The sequence below is a fragment of the Schistocerca cancellata genome, chromosome 1, assembly GCF_023864275.1.
Source record: "Schistocerca cancellata isolate TAMUIC-IGC-003103 chromosome 1, iqSchCanc2.1, whole genome shotgun sequence".
NCBI classification, from domain to species: domain Eukaryota; kingdom Metazoa; phylum Arthropoda; class Insecta; order Orthoptera; family Acrididae; genus Schistocerca; species Schistocerca cancellata.
Window position 1 is genome coordinate 174,002,933 of NC_064626.1, and position 24,124 is coordinate 174,027,056.

The window sequence follows — 24,124 nt, forward strand, 5'->3', positions numbered from 1 at the left end:
GCGTGGAGGGTAAAAATCGTAGGGGGAGACCAAGAGATGAATACACTAAGCAGATTCTGAAGGATGTAGGTTGCAGTAGGTACTGGGAGATGAAGAAGCTTGCACAGGATAGAGTAGCATGGAGAGCTGCATCAAACCAGTCTCAGGACTGAAGACCACAACAACAACAATGGCTGATTGTCCTGTGTCTTGATACACTACATTCCATATAGTTCTAAGACTGTTGTTGGAATTATTGATATCTTACATTATGTGCACATTTCTTTGTGTTTTAGTGACCTTTTTTAGTAATTTGGAGTAGTTGTATGTAACTACTGCAGGATCTCTAAAAGAGGAACCTGGGTACCTTGTTGATGCTAAACTTCATCAAGTTTCTGAGCTAGACACATTCATGCTTTAGCAATAATATTAAATGTTTCCACATAGTAATGTAATTAACAGAAATAAACTCTCATTTTTGTTGTATATGGATGTAATAGCTTAGGGATTCTTTAGTGTAACTGTATTTATGAATAGACAGTTGGACTAAAATATAGGACCATTGTTTAGCCTAATTGAAGTCAATCAATGGAAAATCCAGAATGGAAATAGGAGCTATTAAGTGCGCGCAGACACACACACACACACACACACACACACACACACACACAATGCCTGCTCTGTGTGATGAGTAACAGTCTGCCCTGTGTCATGTTGTAGTCATCTAAATGAATTGCCTATTATCAACAATTATGATCTCACATACCTGCACCTAACACTGACTGATATGCATACTAAAAGCTTAACACTTATGTTTAAACACATGGGCCCTTACAGTGAATGTGGAAGATAGGCTTCAAGTAAGAAATCAAATACTGAATGAATTTTATTCACATTTAATATTCATTGTATAACCCACAACTTCTTTTCTCTCCCATTTGTCTGTCGTGTTAATCGCAAGAATTCCTCGTCACAAAACACCCTTAAGTTAGTAACATCACAAAACTTTCTAAAAACAAGGAGTTCTGTGAACTGGTATGTTGAAAGGTTTTTAAAGACAGTTTCTGCAGCCAGTTTTGCTTCAATAATAATATCAAATGGAAAAAATTGACACACTTCTATAATTTGTAGGAAAAAAAAATCATATGATGTACGTTTTCAATTACTATTAAAGACAGTTTAGTTCAAATGGAGCTCACTAGTGCGGACATTGTTGTATCCCTTAACAAAAAATCAAAATACTTTGTGTCCCATTCTGCTCCTCCCCCTTTTTTAAGGGAGCTACAGGAGTATTATGAATCAATAGAGACAGAAGCTTTATGGGTTTGGGCATGGCTGTTGCTGAGATATTTGCAAGAATATGGTAAAGTGCAGGTAACTTAATTGTTTTAGGTGAAAGGAAATTGACAGCTGTGTTGCAGGCTAAAGTGTTTTATTGTTGGTAAAACATTAGTAATTCAAAGCTTAATAGATTGTGTGCTGCTATGTAATTTTTTCCATATATCTGTTTCTTAACTGAAACATGTCCACGAAGCAAGCTTAATGCAAGGATGGGTGCGCACATCTAGAGTTCTGGCTCTGGTTGAAAATGAGAATGATCATGCATTGTTTGTTTTTCTGAGCTCAAGAGTGCCCCCTCAAAGTTTTACTGATCTGACTATTGAGCGAACATTGCCAGTAGATGCTGACTTCAGGTGTGAAATAGGTGATGTTTCATTTTTGTTTTGTTATTTTTCCGAGTGTTAATGTGATTCATCATTGACACATTATGTAATTATGGTTGCTGTTTTTATTTCAGACCCTGAAAGTAAACATCAAGATGGTGTTGATGTATATGTCAACATATCTTCTTATAAACTTAAGCTCTTATTTGAAATGGTGCCTGGAGTGAAAACAAGCAACTTCGTTGGAGAATTGTTCAGAGTAATGGAAGGTAACAATTGAGAGTTGTCAGTGTAGCTCCTAATTAGTAGGTAATTGTATAAAAAAGAAAGATGGGAAAGGAGAGGAAGCGAAACCTAAATATTTTATGATATTTTTCATGTTTTGGTGTATGAATGTGTCCCTTTTGTTTTTATTTCTATGTTTCAGTCTACAGTAAAAGGAGGGGCCCACCTCCAGAATTCCAGTGGCTTCGCAAGTATGCTGCAGATAATTCTTATAGCGCCTTAGTTAATGTTGAAAAACCAGTAGATGTGAAGGAAATACAGCCTACAACCAAGGATGACTCGTTGGCCACCTCTGTAAGGATTGTTACTTTACAGTCTAATTTAATATTATTGACAGTGTGTTACAACAAAAAATAATTCTTGTTAATTTATGATGGGTGGTAAATAAAATTGAAAGTTAAGAGTAATGTGGAATTGGTACATATTTATTGCAGTTTGTATATGATACGGGATTCAGCATCAGATTTCAGATTTTCCCCAAATTACTCAAAACTTACAGCATGCTTACGAGAAATAAGACAGTATAAGTTTGGGATGGTGACACATTCAGATAATTTTCTCACTTTGAACTGAAATGTCTAATGTTGTTGTATAAAAAAGAAAGATGGAAAGGAGAGAAAAGGAAACCTAAATATTTTATGATATTTTTTATGTTTTGGTATATGAATGTGTCCCTTTTGTTTTTGTATAGATTTGAAAAAAATATACATTTTCACATTAGTGTCCACATTTGTAGAAAACAAATTCTGATGCAAGGTACACAAAAAGTGTCATTGGCAAAACTCCTCATTGTCATCTACCACTGGAAGACACAAGAAGAAGAAGAAGAAGAAGAGAGAGAGGATACAGTGTATGCCTTTATCTGTTTTGACAAGATAGTGGAATGTTGCATTTAACCCTGAATAATATTGACACCGACCTTCTAGTTTGGTGTAGAAAAGTACATTTGTTTTAAAGTTGTTTGTTAGTCAATAGACAGTTGCTTAATGAAAACCAGCATACCAGGTTTGGTTGGTACTTAAATCAGTTTTCTTTCTAGCTTGAACTATGTTCAGTCCCCCCCCCCCTTTTTTTGGGGGGGGGGGGGATGTTAAGGCTCACATCATCTCCAACAGTTCCAAGCCATGTATGTTACTCTATAGTGCTATGTTGCAAATCAGCCTTGGTTAGGTCTGTGGTTATATTGAATTCAAAGCCCCAAAAGCAGTTGGTGGGAACAGCACTGCTAGTTCAGTGCAGCATGGCCACAGGGATAAACTGTTTTGGCGATGGGCAGTTCGGGAGTGGGGTGGGAACAGTCATATGGAGATGGCACCAACAGTGAAGAGCAGGCAGCCTATATATGGTGAAAGTGGGCGGTTTCTAGAGCGAGAAGTTAGCAGTCAATGATCTGAAGAAGCTGGTCAACTAGCAAACAGTAATAAGCACAACGGTTTTTACTACTTTTTTGGCCTTTTGGATATGTATCGTGCTATGTAGAATTTAACAAATAGGCCATTAGCAAAAGCTTGCACCTCCAGTAGTCAGTACTCTGTGATGTTGTCAGGACGACAGGAGTAAAACATATTCAGATGTCTTTCGTGTGACGAGGTCACCACAGATAATGTATTTCTCTCACCAGTCATAATCAATATTATTTTTTTAGCTCATGTACATTATTAAGTTAAAGGGACTGGAAGCATTATCATTTGTCAGTGGTTTGTCTGTCTACCATTAGGAAAAATTAACATCTAAAATTTCCAAAAGAAAAAAAAAAAAAGACCAAACTTCGGCTATATTTCACATTGTGTATCTTAAAATTAATAGCACTGATCGTATAATTACTTACACCATTGAAGAATCATGTAAGTCAATAAGAAACTTTTATTTTAATTTTGGTGTCATTTCAATTAGTGTACAAAAATTTGGCTAAAATTTTCTACCTTTATCTGTGTATATAAGTACTGTTTATTTCATGATCAGTACAATAACAGTTTCTTGCTTCCATCCTGAATTTATTTGGAGCACTGTTGGTTTATGTGCTCTTTTAAGTATTTATAGTAATAAGCACACTTAGGATTTGAAGACAGGTTACTGCACTGCATTTTATGTAGTAGTGACTGAAAACTTGTCGTAGTTCCGTCAGCAGTGAATTTGTGATATAGAGGTAAAAGATGAGCAATTGAGGCCTTGAAATTTGAAAATGTAAACATTTCTGTGTGCCACTCAACTGTACATATTCAGTAAAGGCCTAGAAGCTGTAAAATAATTTCCTTTGTAGGAACATGACCCACTGAATTGACAATGTGTGAATGAAGGTGCTCAAAGGCAGTGTTCATGTTAAAGCATTGCTCTTATGTGGGTATGATCTTTTATGAAGGTGATGGTGTATCCCTTTTATCAAAAATAATTGCAGAATACAAATATGTCTGCATTCATTTGTTATGGAACTGGCTTATCAGCTGAAATCTATGATAGTCTGATATGAAACCAGACCTGAACACAGAAAATGGTTTCCTACAAATAAAACTGCACATTTAATACCATGTTCAACAGATGTTCTTAAGATTTGAATATAAACTTCTCACTTGTTGGGCTATTGTCATTTAAATTTAAATAGATTAGTTAAGGAGATAAAAAGCTGTGTAAACCAAAAGGTGCAGCAAATTGAAGATGCAATTATCAAGAAAATTACGGCAGTTGTAGACTTGATTATAGTGAATTGGGGCAACCTAGTGTGTGAAAAGTCCCTAAAATGTTTAGATTGCAACCTGCTGATCAAAGAAATGAAGGAAAAGTTAAATATATCAAACTTTCAAGGAAAAAATCACCTTTAGACTTTAACTCAGTAGGGCTGGTCAATTAAAGATGCTATGGCACAACTTCGTGTTTCATAAATAATGGCATAAAAAGTAAGTAAGAAATAATGGTGTAAGAAGTAAGGAAGTTAAAGATGAAAAAAGAAGTAGTGCAGAGATGTTGAACCTTTGTACATCTATGTGTCATTTTTTTCCAGAGAAATCTTTAATAAGGCAATGGTTTACCATCAAACTAAGTGTAGAACTAAGTTTTGGTATCATATATTACACTTTCTTTTGTATTTATTTTGTACATGTTTTGCACATGAGATAGTTCATGAATGCATGTGTGTTTAAGATTTGCTAGTGCACTGAAATATGAACTCTACCAATTAATGAAGGAAAAAAAAAACTAAATATTTCCATATTAATACTCTTGATTTGCAACCAGAAATAGACCATTGAAACAGTAATAATAAAATACACATTTTTAGTTTATCTAAATAAAATAAAAATTAATGTGATTACTGCTGTTGCAAATTCAATGCTATATAATTTATATTAGATGCACGCTTCGTAACTTTTAGCAGAATGGAAGCTGAACTCAGATTGTCTGATCACTGCTTTCTTAGCAAGTCTTTAATGTTATTCATTTCAGGAAATAATGACTCACAGGCATAATTAGATGATAATGCTGTCAAGGTAGCAAGTGCTGGCTTCTGTAACTGGCTGCATGTGTCTGGAATTGAATTCCACATTCTGATAAATTTAATGTTGGCTTTTTTCTCATATTGCATGATGGTCTTTCTGATAAGTTTACTTTCAGTTCTTTTGTTGTTTCAATAAATTTTTGAGTTCATTGTTGTATATACAGACAATAAAAAATTTAATACTTAATTTCCCTATGCTTAAATTATAATTTCATCCTCTATGAATTCTTCTACTGAATAGCAGCATTTCTCCCACAGAACCTGCTTAACTTTGTTTTTAGAATCTCTGGCTTCATATTAAATATGTTTTTGCCCATGAACTTGTTATGTATTGTCATCCTCATTTCCTGTGAAGTCCGTACATATAATTTCAATTGTTGTGTAGGTAGCATAAAATTACTTTTACTTCCCATGTTGTATGTGTGGTTAAAATTATTTACCTCATTTTTTTTCTGCTATGTGGGAAGATTATTCCATCATAAACGTGTATGGAGGGAACAGTTAGGAGTTGACATTTCCAAAATAGTGGGCAACAAGATTCTGTTTGCTGTACATATATAATAATAATTTTTTTTGCAGTTCCAGTATTAGAGAAACACCATTTGGACTTCTACCATATCTAATGACACATTCAAAATAACTACAGTCATTATATTGTCAAGGGAAGCAGAACCACTCTTTGCACACAAGACTTATTGATGTGTGATGCAGTGGATTTCAAGAATAGAATGTCCATTGTTTGCTTGGAATAAAATAATAAAACTCTTTTTGGCCAGCATATTGGGAACACTCTGTCATTACCAAAACCATTTTGCTTAAATCTATTTCTTTTTCATTAAGTGAATTTTCAACAGTTGTACACATATCTGGCTTAGTAGTTGCTGGCAATGATATTATTACAGTCAGTTTTTTTTTATGTCATTTACAACATAATATCGATAAAACAGTTAAACAAGCAGATTTAGTTACTTCTGTATTTTCATAAACATACAGTGAAATATAAGGAAAGGACTTGATGCCTTTCATTCTCTTTTCTTTTTCTTGGCAGCACTGGTACGACAGTCCTTGTTAAAATACCTAATCATAGATGCTGTCTGTTTATTCCTGTTTTAATAGAACATACAATGCATTCCTATTGCTCTGGTTCAATTTTTTTTGACAGAGAGATATGTGATTTGTTTCACAGTGCTGTTTTACAGAAGATCTACATACCACAGTCTAGGCATATGACACACACTGCTTTATTGCCTTTGTTAATTTTATCCAAGTTGCCTGTCCACCAAGTCTGAAATTCTCTATCACACTTACCTTGCACTTGTTTTGCGTAGTTAACCTTGTTGAATAATACTCAAAAGTTCAAAAATAGTGCTGTTTGCAGCACACAACTTATATGTGTAACAATGAAAAACAAGCTTGTGAACATGTGTTTCAGTGAAACTGTTTGGCAGTGTGGTACTTGTCAGTAGAAGTCATTAGTCATGGTTGTTGGAGCAGCTGCAATCTAACATTGAACAGTGGTGTATTTTTACTGAAGCGTTTGAGTACACTGTGGCTCACAGTGAGTGAGCACGAGTGAAAATCTGTCATCTAAAACTTTTATGATGCCTTGGTATCGATAGCCCATTCACAATGAACACTGTTGCTGGGACTTCAAATGCAAACAAACAAATGAATTATTTCAGTTAGATAGGCCTACCTAAATTCATCTTTTAAATTTGTGCCCAAATTATTTGATCATTTGCCACTAGTGACATGCGTGCCATTGGTTTGCCATCCTTGGAATAGTGGCACGTCCAAAATATAAGTGTGAGAAAGTTTCTTGAAACTTAAGTATAAAGATCATTGAAGTAGTTGAAGATAAAGAATTTAATTAAATCTTTCGTGGCAAGGAAGACTATGTTTCCGTTCAAATATACAGAGAAAAAATTCAGAAGCCCAACTCTTCCAAATTGTTCAGTAGCAAAGAAACAGAGATTGCTTATTGAAACAGAAATTGATTTGAATTTTGTGAAGTATGTCAAAAGTGATGTAGCACTTCACTGTAAATTAACAGATTCATACTCAGTTTTTGCACAACACAACAGAATGGGAAACTAGTAGTGGCATGCAGCCCACTAGAAAATGTTGTAAAGTGCTGCTTAACAAAATTGTCTGTAGATTGGAACCAGGAAGTTCAGGAACAGAGGCTATATCAAAAAAATTCTGGAAGATAGATTTGAACTTGAAAATAATTATCTTAAAATATAGGCTAATGGTGGATTCACACTGATGAAGACACAACTGACATTGCAAGAATTAATTGCAGAACTAGAAATAAAAAAATTGGGTTTTGTACTCGGCATCGCTAAGACTCAAAGTAAGCTTTCCAAGTGTTTTAGATATTTCTCACTTAGTGAGTTGATTATGTCAATGAATTTAGCTAGAAATCATGCCTTTGTTGTTAAAGATGCAGTTGATGGCTCTCACTGAGAAAACAGTTAAATGTCAGTTTACCCATTTCTCATTTACTACAAAGATAATGAAAATGAAAAAAATTACTATTAGCTACTGCATTATTGCTGCATGCCTAAAACATGATACAGATATGGTGCAGTTCTTTTAGGTTGCACTAGTAAAGTTGCTTAAATGCAACATCATAGAAATGAAACATAATCATTATTCTCACTATTCTAGTGATGGCTCTGCTGTCCAATACAAAAAATTTGAGAATTTTCTCAATTGTTATCATCAAAGAGATTTTAATGTGAGTGCAGAATGGAATTTTTTTGGATCAAGTCAGGGCAAACTACCAAGTGATTGAAATGGAGGCAAGTTGCAGATTTAGCTGCATGAGCTAGCATTCAGTGCCCAGCCGATAACCAAATTTTAATGAATGAGTCATTTTAAAACTGCAAAGGTAATTGTGCATTATAGAATTTGTTTTTATCACAAAAGACATAACCGAAAAAGGAAAAAGTAGACCAGGTAAATGCGTGAGGTGGTACAGTATCCGTTAGAAAAGATCACCACCATTGTGTCAAATGATAAAATCCAAAAGAGTACTCTAAGAGTAATGTTAGTTTCCAAATTTTTACTTTCTTGAAAAATTTGTAATATTGCTGTGGCATTCTGCATATTTGACCTGCTGGCAAGCATTATGAGATATTTGGCACGAACATCTGACTTACTTTGTTCTAAAGTGGGTGGTAAAGGTGTGTGTTCACTATGGGCTGTAGATCTGTGACTGGTCTATGTGATTTACTGTTGTTGTTGGCTTGAAGATGAGCTCAGTGGGGAGGACTGAACTGTTGAAAGATTTAGGTGTTTGGAGGAGAGGTCTGCTTTGCAAGTTTCTTTGGGTTTGTAGTTTGTGGTAAGAGGCTATTCAGAGATTTGACAGTGGGGGGATATACTGTGGTTCTTAGGATCGTGGTGCGTCCAGACTTTGTTTCTCAAATGATTTATAGGTCTGTAGAGAATGACAACACAAAGTATGCTATAAAAATCATTTGATACCATGACTTTCACCATTTCTGATGCCACTGTTAGGAGTTCTTAATGATCTCCTTATGTGACAAGAAAACATTGCCTGTGAGATTAATTGTTGATGTAGCCCATTAATATTTGACATTGTCTTCATTTACTTACACATATTATTACTTATTGAATCTGGTTCAGTTGGAAGACTAGTAGCAGCAGTAAAACAGATTGACATATGTAAGTGTTTTAGTAATACTTGTTTTTATGTAAATGTTAACTTACCTTACAGTGCTAGTGCAGAACTTTTGTAGTTCTGGTATGCTGTTCAGAGACTTGATTGGTACATTAATAGTTGGCTACACTAAATTTATAATTTGCATACAGGTTTTTATATTCTTCCTATTCCATAAATATGGTTTTTTTTAAATGGCTGTTTCTTAAATTAGGTTGACCATATTAGAATAATTTTAGAGCATCAGCTTTTTAGTAAGCTGAGACTGTTACTTTATGCTACACCACCCTCATACTATGTGCAATGCATAGTAGCTTTTAAGTGCCAGCTGTGTAATTAGCTAATTGCCTTTTTTAATTAAGCTGCTGGAGCTTGAAAGCCCGGATATTACATTACCACGTCAAAGCATTGCTAAAGGGACCACGCCTATAGCAGCAAGGGAAAGTGTTATTAGATATCAGATGGCAATGAAAGAACGTCATTATACATACACTCAAGTACTGAAGTAAGTAGACACTTTATTATTTTTTCTTTATTATTTTTTCATGTTGAAATATATTTCAATTATATGTAATAACAAGTAAACAAAGTTTAATTGGATTGAACATTGGCTAAAACAGGTGGGGAAGCACAGATGGTATTTTAAGAGAAGATTACAGTGTTTGTGATTTTTTTGTGAAGTCGCTGAAAAGCTGTAAAGAGAATGAGTGAGTGAGTGAGTGAGTGAGTGAGTGTGTGTGTGTGTGTGTGTGTGTGTGTGTGTGTGTGTGTGTGTGTTTTGAGAGTAAGAGCAGTGAATATTTGAACTAGACGCTGTAAGCTCTTCTGTATTGAACATCTTGCTTTATAATGACTTTTTATAGCTTTCTTTAAAATTATTTTGGGCATTTAAAGTGCAAAAAATTATTTTATTACACTGCTTATAAATTCTGAAATGTCAATCATTATGCAGATTTCCCTCTCTAGGGTTTTCATTGGCACTTGGAATGTCAATGGACAGCCGCCAACTGTGCCACTTACAGAATGGCTTGCCCATGACCCTGAACCACCTGATATATACGCAATTGGATTTCAGGAGCTTGACTTGAGCAAAGAAGCATTTTTGTTCAATGATACACCAAGAGAAGAAGAATGGCTGTAAGTTTTGCTGTTGCTGGTTGAGTCCTTACTAATATGCCATTATTTTTACATTTTTATATTCCTCCTGATACTCATATGGTGGGAAATGCAATAAATGAGTGTGACATAATGCAGTTCATTACATTATTTTTAGATTGTAGAAAAAATAATTTTTGATATATTACTAGATGTTGACATGGAATCCATTGTATTTTTGAATCATCAAGTAAATTGCATGAACAGCTTGAAAAAAAGATAAACCTTCATTTGGTGCGAGTTTGCCACTGAACTGTGATGTATATTGCCGAGTATGTGGACAAAATACTAGAATCTAGTCAGTCTTCATTCATTAACAAAGTATAGTAGTGTTTTGAAACTACTATCAGACTACTCTAAACTACTTGTGCTTGCTCAAACTATGTTCAGCCATATACAATTTTAAAAGAATGCTATTACTGTGAGGGGGACAAATAGCCGCTTCCTTTGTTATATTAGATGGATTCCATTTATCTTCTATTTCTCACTTAGTATTTACGTGACCACATTTACATTTATCATGGAATAACAGTTACCTGTCACTTCTAAGCAAGAAACCAATTCACAATGATTATGGCTAGTGTTCATATGCCCAACAGTAATCATTAAGCTAGTCATATAACTGATTGGATAACCTTTAGAAGAAATTGCTAATAAAGTATACATTTATGTTTTTTGAATGTGTAGAAATTCTTAATTTTTTAAAACTTTGTGCAAGATGAAATCAGAATGCAGAATTATACTCTGAACCATAAACAAGGTGGCAGTCCACACGGATATTATTATTCCAACTTGTATTTAATTCTGAAAAATACAGGCTATTCAGCCATATGTTACTTTTGTTATTGTTATTATTATTATTATTATTATTATTATTATTATTATTGACATTTTTTTTCTCAGACTGTTAAGTCTGGTTAAAAATGGAACGTGACGCGGACCTCGATCAAGCGTGACTTCCTTGTAACTGTATGGTATATGTTATATTGCATTTAGGAACTTTCGGGTAATTGAACATGTATCAATAATTACAGATTTTTGTAGTTGTATATACATGTTTGGATGTAGCTGTATTGCATTGATGTACTGGTGGATATTGTGAGGTATGGCTCCTGTAGTTGATAGTATAATTGGTATAATGTCAACTTTATCCTGATGCCACATGTCCTTGACTTCCTCAGCCAGTTGGATGTATTTTTCAATTTTTTCTCCTGTTTTCTTCTGTATATTTGTTGTGTTGGGTATGGATATTTCAATTAGTTGTGTTAATTTCCTCTTTTTATTGGTGAGTATGATGTCAGGTTTGTTATGTGGTGTTGTTTTATCTGTTATAATCGTTCTGTTCCAGTATAATTTGTATTCATCATTCTCCAGTACATTTTGTGGTGTGTACTTGTATGTGGGAACGTGTTGTTTTATTAGTTTATGTTTTATGGCAAGTTGTTGATGTATTATTTTTGCTACATTGTCATGTCTTCTGGGGTATTCTGTATTTGCTAGTATTGTACATCCGCTTGTGATGTGATCTACTGTTTCTATTTGTTGTTTGCAAAGTCTGCATTTATCTGTTGTGGTATTGGGATCTTTAATAATATGCTTGCTGTAATATCTGGTGTTTATTGTTTGATCCTGTATTGCAATCATGAATCCTTCCATCTCACTGTATATATTGCCTTTTCTTAGCCATGTGTTGGATGCCTCTTGATCTATGTGTGGCTGTGTTAGATGATACGGGTGCTTGCCTTGTAGTGTTTTCTTTTTCCAATTTAATTTCTTTGTATCTGTTGATGTTATGTGATCTAAAGGGTTGTAGAAGTGGTTATGAAATTGCAATGGTGTAGCTGATGTATTTATATGAGTGATTGCTTTGTGTATTTTGCTAGTTTCTGCTCGTTCTAGAAAGAATTTTCTTAAATTGTCTACCTGTCCATAATGTAGGTTTTTTATATCTATAAATCCCCTTCCACCTTCCTTTCTGCTTAATGTTAATCTTTCTGTTGCTGAATGTATGTGATGTATTCTATATTTGTGACATTGTGATCGTGTAAGTGTATTGAGTGCTTCTAGGTCTGTGTCACTCCATTTCACTACTCCAAATGAGTAGGTCAATACTGGTATAGCATAAGTATTTATAGCTTTTGTCTTGTTTCTTGCTGTCAATTCTGTTTTCAGTATTTTTGTTAGTCTTTGTCTATATTTTTCTTTTAGTTCTTCTTTAATATTTGTATTATCTATTCCTATTTTTTGTCTGTATCCTAAATATTTATAGGTATCTGTTTTTTCCATCGCTTCTATGCAGTCGCTGTTGTTATCCAATATGTAATCTTCTTGTTTAGTGTGTTTTCCCTTGACTATGCTATTTTTCTTACATTTGTCTGTTCCAAAAGCCATATTTATATCATTGCTGAATACTTCTGTTATCTTTAGTAATTGGTTGAGTTGTTGATTTGTTGCTGCCAGTAGTTTTAGATCATCCATGTATAGCAAATGTGTGATTTTGTGTGGGTATGTTCCAGTAATATTGTATCCATAATTTGTATTATTTAGCATGTTGGATAGTGGGTTCAGAGCAAGACAGAACCAGAAAGGGCTTAATGAGTCTCCTTGGTATATTCCACGCTTAATCTGTATTGGCTGTGATGTGATGTTATCTGAATTTGTTTGGATATTAAGTGTGGTTTTCCAGTTTTTCATTTCTATGTTTAGGAACTGTATCAATTTAGGATCTACTTTGTATATTTCCAATATTTGTAGTAACCATGAGTGGGGTACACTATCAAAGGCTTTTTGGTAATCAATGTATGCGTAGTGTAGCGACCTTTGTTTAGTTTTAGCTTGATATGTCACCTCTGTATCTATTATCAGTTGCTCTTTACATCCTCGTGCTCCTTTGCAGCAGTCTTTTTGTTCTTCATTTATAATTTTGTTCTGTGTTGTATGTGTCATTAATTTCTGTGTAATGACTGAAGTTAATATTTTGTAGATTGTTGGTAGGCATGTTATGCGGCGATATTTAGCTGGGTTTGCTGTGTCTGCTTGATCTTTAGGTTTCAGATAGGTTATTCCATGTGCAAGTGTATCAGGGAATGTGTATGGGTCTGCAATGTAACTGTTAAATAATTTAGTGAGATGTGAATGTGTTGAGGTGAACTTCTTTAGCCAGTAATTTGCTATTTTATCATTTCCAGGGGCTTTCCAATTGTGTGTAGAATTAATTGCTCGGGTGACTTCATGTTGCAAAATTATCACTTCAGGCATTTGTGGTATCATCTTGTATGAGTCTGTTTCTGCTTGTATCCACTGTGCATGCCTGTTATGTTGTACCGGGTTTGACCATATGTTGCTCCAGAAGTGTTCCATGTCTGTTATGTTGTACCGGGTTTGACCATATGTTGCTCCAGAAGTGTTCCATGTCTGTTATGTTTGGTGGATTGTCTATTTTAATGTGTGTGTTATCTATTGTTTGGTAAAATCTCTTTTGGTTTGTGCTGAATGTTTGGTTTTGTTTCCTTCTATTTTCACTTTTTTTGTATCTTCTAAGTCGTTTGGCCAATGCTTGTAATTTCTGCTTCTTTTCATCTAATTGCTCTATTGCTTCTTGTTGTGAGATTTTACCTAACCTTTTTCGTTTTTTGTCTGATATTTCATTTCTTATAAATTGTGTTAGCTGTCCAATGTCTTTTCTCAGTTTTTCTATTCTGATCTGTAGCCTGTGTTGCCATGCTGGTTTTGTGGGCTTCTTCTGTGTGTTGGTTTGTTCTGATCTCTGCCTAGTGTGTATACTTAGTGTAGTGAGTGCTCCTATATAAACCAGTAGTTGTAACTCTTCCATAGTTGTATTGTCATTTATTTTGTTGTGTATGATTGTGTTGATAGTTTTTATTGTTGTTTCGACTTGTGGGTTATTTGGCGGTCTATGCAAGAATGGTCTAATGTCTGTATTCTATATATGTCAGCTGAAATTTCTCTTCTATATCTAACACGTGTGTCTCTTTGTGTTCTATTTGTGCTTGTTCTGGTGGCTGTCTTAAGATTTCGTTTTCCTCTGATTGTTTAATTGATGCGTGTTGTTCTTTGTTTGTTTGCTCTGGGGTGTTTGAGTCCATTACTGTATATTCTTCTTCTTCTTCTGATTGCACATTATTTTGTTCCAGTATTTGTTGTACTTGTTGTTTGATGTTTTCTAATTCTGACTGGGGTATCCTGTTATTTTTTATTATTACACGGATCTGATCAGCTAGTCGTTGTTCTGTTAAAAATTTTAATTCCGGGTATCTGGTAATAAATGTTGTATATACTTGTGATCTGTATCCAGTTGTGTTGGTTCCTAGGTTTGTTGCTTGGTAATAGCAGAACATGAGGTGTCGATTAACTTCATCTGACCATCTCATCCTCTGTCTTTGTTTTCCTTCTAGGGTGGTTGCAGGAAGCATATCCTGCAAAACACCTCTATTTGGATTTAAATTGTTTTGCAGTTGGCTAGCAGTGTCGTTACCATTGTGGGCGGGCATAGGGTTCAAGCGTCGTCCCCGACCATGACAGCGCTTGTCAGAGGCTTCTTTAGTTCTGTCCTGAACCAAGTAATCACACTAAAAGGGGGGTTAGCCCTTCTAGTGGTTCGTTCTTTTCGTCGCCTTTTACGACTGGCAGAACATACCGGAGGCCTATTCTTTTCCCGGGCCTCCACGGGGTTTATTATTATTATTATTATTATTATTATTATTATTATTATTATTATTATTCCATATTAAGCCTGATGGATGAGAAAAACGAATCGGTAAGAGTATTTATTAACCTGTCAAAAGCTTTTGATATGGTAGACCATAGGATTCTGCTGTCAAAGCTTGAAAAATATGGTATTCGATGTCTGTCCAACAGCTGGATCAGTTCCTTCCTGAGCAATCTTAAGCAGCAGTTTGCTTCAAATACACAAATATCTAGCTAGAAGCAGTATCCGAACACTTATCAGACATTTGAACGAATTAAATGTGGTGTACCCCAAGGATCAGTAATGGGACCCCCTTCTGTATATAAATGATCTCAACTTCAATGGGGATGCACATAAAACAATCATTTTTGGACGATAATATATCATAGATGCCTCGAACAAAAATGTGCCCAGTTCTTGGAAAAAGGCACAGGTTACACCCATCTACAAGAATGATAGTAGAAGTTATCCACAAAACTACCTTCCAATGTCCTTGACATACTTTTGTTGTAGAATCCTAGAACACATTCTGAGCTCAAACATAAGGAGGTATCTTGAAGAGAAAGATCTCCTCAGTGCCAACGAGCATGGTTTTCGAAAACATTGATCATGTGAAACCCAACTCGCACTTTTCTCACATGACATACTGAAAGTTTTGGATAAAGTCAACCAGGTAGATGCAGTCTTTCTTGATTTCCGAAAATCATTTGGCTCGGTACCTCATCTACGCTTATTGTCAAAAGTACAATCATATGGTGTATCAAGTGAAATTTGTGACTGGAGTGAGGACATTTTGGCAGGGAGGACACAACATGTTCTCTTGGGTGGATAGTCATCGTCAGATGTAGAAGTAACTTCGGGTGTGGCCCAGGGAAGTATATTGGGACCCTTTCTGTACATGTTGTATATTACAGACCTTACAGACAGTATTCATAATAAAATCAGGCTTATGCAGATGATACAGTTATCTATAATGTACTAACTGAGAGGAGCTGCATAAATATTCAGTCACATCTTGATAAGATTTCGACATGGTACAGAGATGGGAAACTTGCTCTAAATGTTCATAAATATAAAATTTTGCACTTCACAAAAAGAAAGAAAGAAAAAAAATCAATGTATCCTATGACTATAGTCGCTGTTGGATTCGACCAGCTCTTACAAATACCTGGGCGTAACACTGTTGGGATATGAAGTGGAATGATCACGTAGATTCAGTCATGGGTGAAGCATATGGTAGACTTCAGTTTATTGATAGAATACAGAGGAAGTGCAATCAGTCTACAAAAGAGATTGCTTACAAATCACTTGTGTGGCCCATCCTAGAATATTGTTCTAGTATGCGGGTCCTGTACAAGATAGGACTAACAGGGGATGTTGAATGTATACAGAGAAGGGCAGTACGAATGATCACATGTTTCGTTACTCCATGGGAGTGTGTCACGAAAATACTGAAGGAACTGAAAATGCAGACTCTTGAAGACAGACGTAAACTCTCCCGAGAAAGTCAGTTAACAAAGTTTCAAGGTTAGGCTTTAAATTATTACGGATATACAACCACCCCCAACGTATCACTCACACAGGGATTGTGAGAATAAGATTAATTACTGCATGTATGCAGGCATTCATCCAATCTTTCTTCCCACGTTCCGTGTGTGAATGAACTGGAAGAAATCCTAATAACTGGTACAATGGGATGTACTATCTGCCATGCACCTAATGGTGGCTTGCAAAGTATAGATGTAGATGTAGATCATTTTACCAGAAAAAAACAAATTTACATATAATCCAAATTAACACATCTTTGTGCCAGAAGGTACTTTCCACATGGGAGTTAAAATTTATAACAAACTTCATAAAATTATGCTTGAGGTCAAAAGCTTTGGGAAATCTCTAAGTCATATTTACAGCATCATTGCTTCTATTCCATTGAAGAATATTTAAATTATGAAGTATGCTGTATAAATTCTTATTGCTTTAAGTGTTTTATTGTAACCTTAAATAAGTATGCCTAGAAATCGCTTTCAGAAGTGTACTCATTGCTTGACATGTTCAATGTCTTATGCAAAAGATGCTGTTGTAGACAACAGGACCAATAAATACATTATTATTATTATTATTATTATTATTATTATTATTATTAGAATTATTAGAAACAAGTGCCATCAAGGAATAAGTTTGAAAGTTTGTCTCTTAAGAGTTCTTGTCAAAATGTCCTCATACCAATTTTATGTATTACCAACTCTGCTGACAGAATACTTTGTAATCTTTATCTGCATTACAACAGAGGATAATGACATAAGACGACGGAGAGTGGAAGTATGCTAAATAAGCCTGAAACTGAACTTAGTCAATACACTGAGAGATACTTCTGAGTGCATAATGTGTAACCAAAGTTTATTAGCGTTTGAGTGTTGACAGTTTTGGCTTGTTACTCAGATATGCTCCAAGGAATTTCATAGATAGCTTTATTAGTTTATTTTAGGTGCCATCTGCCCTTTATTATTTTTTTGATTTTGCAGAATATCTAGTACCAAGCTCCCTCACTCCCTGTAAGATTTTTTTGTGTGGCATGAATAGATGGAAACACTATAGAAGATAAAAATGACACAGGGTTAATGTGTTTGCTTGTACTTGTTCAAACCTAGTAAAGAAAGGTTGGTGAGAAGGAAAGAGCATGGTTCAATCCCTGAAACTGTATTTTTTGGTAGACATTTCGAAGATAAAAGCATCATAGATTTCAAAATCTAATTCATATAATTTAAACAAAACTTCAGAATGATTCTAAAATATGGTGGTGTAAACTTAACACTCCATTCCTTAGACAAAACTTTCAAATAATTTATACGGTTGACTTCTACTTCTTTCAAGAATTACACTTAATAAGAATTGAACAAAAAAGTTCCTTTCAAATAATTTATTTGTTCATAGGCAATGTAAAGCTAATAATATTGTTCGGCTAGCAAACAAAGATGAGAGAGGACGTTCAGAATGAGAAAAGTGTGTACTGGCAGTGATACATAAGTAAATCACTCACAGTAAACTAAGTTAATTGGTGCACTGGTAAGACACTGAACTGCTGCTGTAATATAATATGAGGAAATTCACGAGCTAGTAGCACAAACTTGGGAAAATCATACTTTTGCAGAGACTTTAGTGTTGATTTTCTGTCAGTAATGCTGATAAAGGAGTTTGATATCCAAATTTGGATTATTTGCTACAGGAAAGTGCCTAACGAGAATCAAAGGAAATAGTGTAATAGCTGTTGGTTGTTTGTTCCTAGACCAAACTAAGTTCAGTGATGTAACAATGATAGTTGATGATTTGACCATCCTAGTTAGTTGGGTTCAGATCTCTGAAGAAAAGTACTGGCATAGAACCATAATGATTAAGAGTGTTTAAAGGTAAGTTATAGGAAGATGCTGGGAAGACTTGTGGAAAGCCAATAGTGTAGGTGTAAAATTGTAACTTTTTCTTAAGCAAACCTGTACAGGACTCAGCCTTGTTTTCACCTTATTTACAAATGTGTAAAATTGGATAAAAGCAAAGACAAGATAAGGTAACACCTGAGATTAAAATATCTTGCACCAAGGAGAGAGAGAGCCCTTTCTAATTCAAGGCAGTCAGTAGTCAAGAGCTGAAATTCTATTAATGAAATTCAGTATACTGTTCTGATGGACTTGTTGCAGGCAAGTGTGGCATAGGACTCCTAGTTGTTGTGAAAACTTTTCATGTTACAGCATCTGAAATAAAAATTTTATAGAAGGGATCGTTTCAGTTACAAATTCCCAAAAGTAGTATGCATCCAGATATTCTTGTTCTGTGAACTTAGAGCCCTTAAAATTACTTTTCATGTACAATGGCAATTATGTTTTGAAGGAAACCTTTTGTCAGTTACCTAGAAGAATTCTGAGAAAGCACACAAAATGAGAATTGTAATATATAATGTGTGGTCTGAAACTTGCTTATTCTATAAATCAAGGATGTTGTTATGGTCCCAGTGTGCGTATAATACTCCACTCTCCTGCAACCCACGCCCTACCCCTCAGCCTCTTGCTCTCACCTGTCCCACTTCTTGTATTCATCTCATAAAGATGTCAGTGATGGTATGTCGAACCAAAGCTGGCACATTTCTTTTACTAGCTATCTTTTAACCTCACAGGGAAGTGCAGATATATTTTGTGATGCAGATTTCCTTTTCTAATTGTTAAGTGGTTAGCAGCTGGAATAATATGAAAATAGTGCAGTACCAAAGCAGTTTTTAGTGAATAATGGCATATCAAAGTGATGAATCTCGCAACAGTTGTAAAATTATAGTTTTGTTGTCTGTGCTGAGTTTCTTTTTCCTTTTTTTATTTCAGATCTGCTGTTATGAACAGTCTTCATCCCAAAGCTCGGTATCGTAAAATTGCACTTGTGAGGCTTGTTGGGATGATGTTACTGATATTTGTTCAAGAGCAACATGTGGCATATGTTAGAGGTGTTGCCACAGAAACTGTAGGAACAGGAATAATGGGCAAAATGGTTTGTATTTCATTTGCCACTTTAACCTCTACACTAAAATGTCTTTCAATGAAGTAATAATGTGTACAGCATAACTGTTACACATATTTTACAGTTCATCATCTGGCATTCTCCGTTACATCAGTTTATGCAGTCTGTGACACATGAAGGTCCCTTTAAAACATGATATTTTCGCATGACACGGTTCAGATTTTTATGTTCATTCACAGTGTATTTCCATTAGAATAGTTTCCTTGATGTTCCTTGTGATTAATTCTGGAAACCATGAAACTGAATCTCTTTCAGTTAAGCTACCACAGCTTTCTGAAACTTGTCAAGGAGTCTGTCAATGCCAGATTGGGAGTGTGGGAGAGTTTGAGCTGAGTTGCCATTGTAATACCATTTTGTGATAAGAAGTGTGAAAGATAATGAAAGCCATGTAACAAGCAACATTATCATAAATTTACCCTAGAGGGACAAACACTGTCAATAATACTGTCTGTTGAAGAAGCTGTTTTGTACAACTTTGTACACAACATTTAGGAGAAATGAGCTACAGAGTGGGGTAATAACTGCTGTCATGGGAAAGCTGGACAGGAGCAGAAACGATTAGCAATCAAGTTAACACAATAAACAGAAAATTTACTTAACTTGTATTTGTATGAACGAAGTCACATTACAAATATTGCAGCAAGATATAGTCCAGCTCATTATTACCAATAAGATCTATTTTATTTGCCTATATTGAGAGTTATCTGTTTGAGTGCAATTGTCATATTTGAAATTATGATAAAATATTCAGATTCTTAATTAGTTAATGAAAGGTGTCATATGGTCCAGGAATTTCGGACAACAAAAGTATAGTGTTAAACTTTGTAATTAAATATTTATTAAGGCACAAAAGGCTACAGTAGTTTTAGGTGAATGTGAACTTCGGTACTAATTACCTAATGATTTAGCTAACAATTATGAATAGGATAGGTTGTTATGCACCATAAAAAATGACACGTTAAGTTGCAGGCAGACACAACGAAAAACTAGCACATTGAGCTTTTGGCCAAAGCCTTCTTTAGAAAAGAAAGAAGCTGGAGATAGTGGTTTCCTTTCTTTTATGAAGAAGGCTTTGACCGAAAGCTCAAAATGCTGTCTTCATGGTGAGTAACAATCTGTCCTTTTCATAGTTGTTGTTATCATCCCAGCCTCAAGTTTACATTGTTTGACAAGTTAGTTTCAGAAAAATAAAAGCATGTTGCTGTAAAGCTTGCATTCCAGTCTAATGCTATGTGTGAAAGTCTCTAAAATGACGGATTGTCTCAGTTGAAATTCCTCCTTACATGCTCAGTAAAATTTTTCAATCCATTATTTTCCAATATTTTTCAGCAAGTCTAAATTTACTATTGTAATCAGCATATTGACAATTAGCACCTGAATGATAATTACCTAATATATGGCCCAAATATAATATTAAGATTAGGCACACTCTACATATACACATTGTGTTTGACTAACTTTAGGTGGAAGTTAAAAAATCAAAAACTTGTAGTTATTAGTAGAAGTGCAGGAAGAGCAGATGGAAGGATTGGAGCTTACTGGATTTAAAGTTGTACTCATGTATATCAATGCTACAAGGAAACCTCTTCAGCACTTCTAGTTTTTGGAGACTCATGAAGGAAGCAAATGAACTGAACTTAGAAAGACATCTGAAATTCTCTCATTTTTAGGGTGTATCTTTGATAGTTTTGAGGCAATAAATGACAACTTATATTGCACTAATGGAGCTGAACTCTGGTTTGGGAGAGTAGTAGTCCTAATTTGTGTCCAGCAATCGTCTCTCATCTCTACAGTGTGAGCTTATGTTCAGTATCTAATCTTGTTGATGGGATTTTAAACCCCAGTCTTCCATAATTTTTTGCTCTTGCAGAGTAGATGGCTATAAGGTTGCATGTAACTTCTGCTGTATAGTGGTGTTTTCTTTCAGGGAAACAAAGGTGGCGTGGGTGTTCGACTAGACTTCCACAGTACATCAATTTGTTTTGTGAATTCCCACTTAGCAGCTCATGTTGAGGAATATGAAAGAAGAAATCAGGATTATCATGACATTTGCCAAAGAATGAGTTTTACAAGGTTTCTGCCACCTAAAGGGATTAAGGATCATGAGTGAGTATTTTTCTGTTGCCTCATGTGAAATCTTTTGTTTATGCACTTGTACCAGTAAGACTGAATAGAATTTATCCTTGTACACAGGTTTCTGTGAATGTAATTTATAGGGATTGTCTTTGGTAGAAAGAATTAAATTGGACAGAAGTATTTCTTTATCTCCTTTCTTAAACAAAGACTTAACTTCAGCATACTTCTGCCATTCAGGAAATGTTGCATTGATAAATTACTCATTACACAGGTAACTTAATGTTACTAAACCTAGAAGCACTTTCTTTAATTAACATTGTTGATGTTTTACTATAACCATTTGAATATTTTGATGTTAAAGATTTTATGGTGGACTTCTACCACTGTACAGAGGATCATAGTCATGTTGCTGAAGTTACTTGTAGTGACTGGATTGATACATTCTGTGCCAGCATCGACTGAACATGATAGCCACATTTTTTCAGTAATAGTTGTGAAATGTTTGGTTCTACCAGTCTTCTTCTGCACTGTATCCCATATTGTCTTTATTTTCCTATCTGAAGTTATTGTTTTCTTGTAATGTATTTGCTTTTGATGTCATTATTACTGTCTTTAATATTTTGCAATATGTCTTGCAATGAGCTATAACATCATCATCAGAGCTGATTGACTTACAGGTTACTTTTTCCTGACTTATGGGTACTGTTTCCTTTTCATTTCACGAAATACCTTTATTCCATGAGCAATCTGTGGCTTCTTTGTAGACTTTGGTGTAATTTGTGTTAGTATTGGGGGAAATCAGTAATCAAATAAGAGAAGAACTTACTTAATGATTTTTTTTCTTTTTCTTTCATGCCATGAGCATTGTATACGTTATTCCAGCTCATGTTAGTTAATTAGTTTCATGTTCCATGGATCATTTGTTTCATAAATTGTAATGATGTGAAATAAGTCCTTTTATCTTCATGATATTTATTTACAAAGCCACATGTGAGTTAGTAGTTCCTGCCCATCACATTTTACACATTACAGTCCTACTCCTTTAACAGATATCTACATGATGATTGTGGGCAAGCACCACATATTCTTAGAGCACATTTTTGGATAATTTTTGTAAAGATGAGTTACCCTAGGTCTAAATTAAAATATGCAAAATATTTCAGCTAACTGATTTGTCTCTCTCCAATATTTGTGGTGGTTTTGACTGTAAAAGTGGCTAAACTAAGTTGCTTTAGGAGTTCCAAAATGTGCATCTTCCAGTTCAATTTTTAACGATATGTGAAGTTTCCACTCTATTTACTATTTCCTCACCATATGTTCACTTAAAACTGGAGTAGTACCTCTAGATGTGCAGGACTATATATGTTATGTCTTTTAAAATTGAGGATGATACCATCCACCAAAATAAATAAATAAATAAATAATAAATAAAATTTTTGAGGAGATTGTTTACCTTTTCTTGTGTTGCTCTATGTATGCTTGGATTGCTTATGGCGCTAGCGTCATCTGCAAAAAGAAATAATTCTGCTTGTTGTATATTAGACAAAAGATCATTTACATGTATGTGGAACAATAATGGATCTAAGACTCAGCCTTGGGAACCCCGCATATGAATTCTCCCCCGTGAGTTACGCCCCCTAATTGCATTGGTTGAATTAGTGAGTAAAACTTTTCTGAATTTTTTTGGTTAGATATGACGTAATTCATTGGTTGGCTATACCACCAATCCCATAAAACTTCAATTATGTAGGGGAATAGTGTGATTCACCAAGACAAATGCTGCAGACAGTTTGCAGAATATTTCAACCGGCACTATTGTTATTTAATGTTCGTAACATTTGGTGAGTGAACATGTAAATTGCATTCACTGAATCCAAATTGTGGTTCAGTAAGGCTATTATTGTTGCTCAGCTGAAATACTATTGTGGAGTACATACATCACCTTCTCAAAACTTTTGAAAAATGTTGGTAGTGAAATGTATTGGTGTTTACTAACAACTCTATCAGGGGCAGCTTCTGAGGTAGTGCCATTGTGCCATGTTACCATTTGTGTGATAAAGAAAGAAAGAGAAATCTATGCGAATTGCACATAAAACATTGTTTTGAAGTATTTGTTATCTGATTTGAATAGGTGCATTCTGGCACGCGCGCTCTCACTGTAGTTTTCTGAAGCTTGGAGCCAACTTAAATTGGCACCGTCTGCCATCATAATCACTGTGTAAAAGGTATGGCCATTTGTTTCTACATGCTTCTTATGGAGGAGATGGAGCCACAGCTAGTTTGACTCGGAGCTTTATGTTCCTTCCACCAGAGAGCAGTAAAGTAGAAAATTAACAGAAGCACGATCTGCCATCTCACGATCATGTTAGAATACATTGGGGCACAAATTTTTTGTAATCCAGTATACAATCTGGCTGCAAATTAATGCTAATGCAATGCTAAACACAAATTAATGCTTTATTAAACCAAATAGAGAAATAATACACTTAAATATTGTGCAAATAGCTATATATGATTTGAATATA

The 24,124-nt window shown here is 34.9% G+C and overlaps 1 protein-coding gene across 2 annotated transcripts in view; it reads left to right on the forward strand.

The window, feature by feature from the left end:
- Window positions 1–24,124, forward strand: part of LOC126168177 (inositol polyphosphate 5-phosphatase OCRL) — a 90,950-nt gene that overhangs the window by 4,714 nt on the left and 62,112 nt on the right. Inside the window, exons 3-9 of one of the 2 annotated variants that reach the window (XM_049920537.1) lie at window positions 1,503–1,684; window positions 1,778–1,912; window positions 2,071–2,222; window positions 9,469–9,611; window positions 10,073–10,243; window positions 19,331–19,493; window positions 21,451–21,629. In XM_049920537.1, the coding sequence (XP_049776494.1) occupies window positions 1,503–1,684; window positions 1,778–1,912; window positions 2,071–2,222; window positions 9,469–9,611; window positions 10,073–10,243; window positions 19,331–19,493; window positions 21,451–21,629 (1,125 nt within the window). The remainder of the gene's footprint in view (window positions 1–1,502; window positions 1,685–1,777; window positions 1,913–2,070; window positions 2,223–9,468; window positions 9,612–10,072; window positions 10,244–19,330; window positions 19,494–21,450; window positions 21,630–24,124) is intronic. The other variant, XM_049920536.1, reaches the window with a different exon arrangement.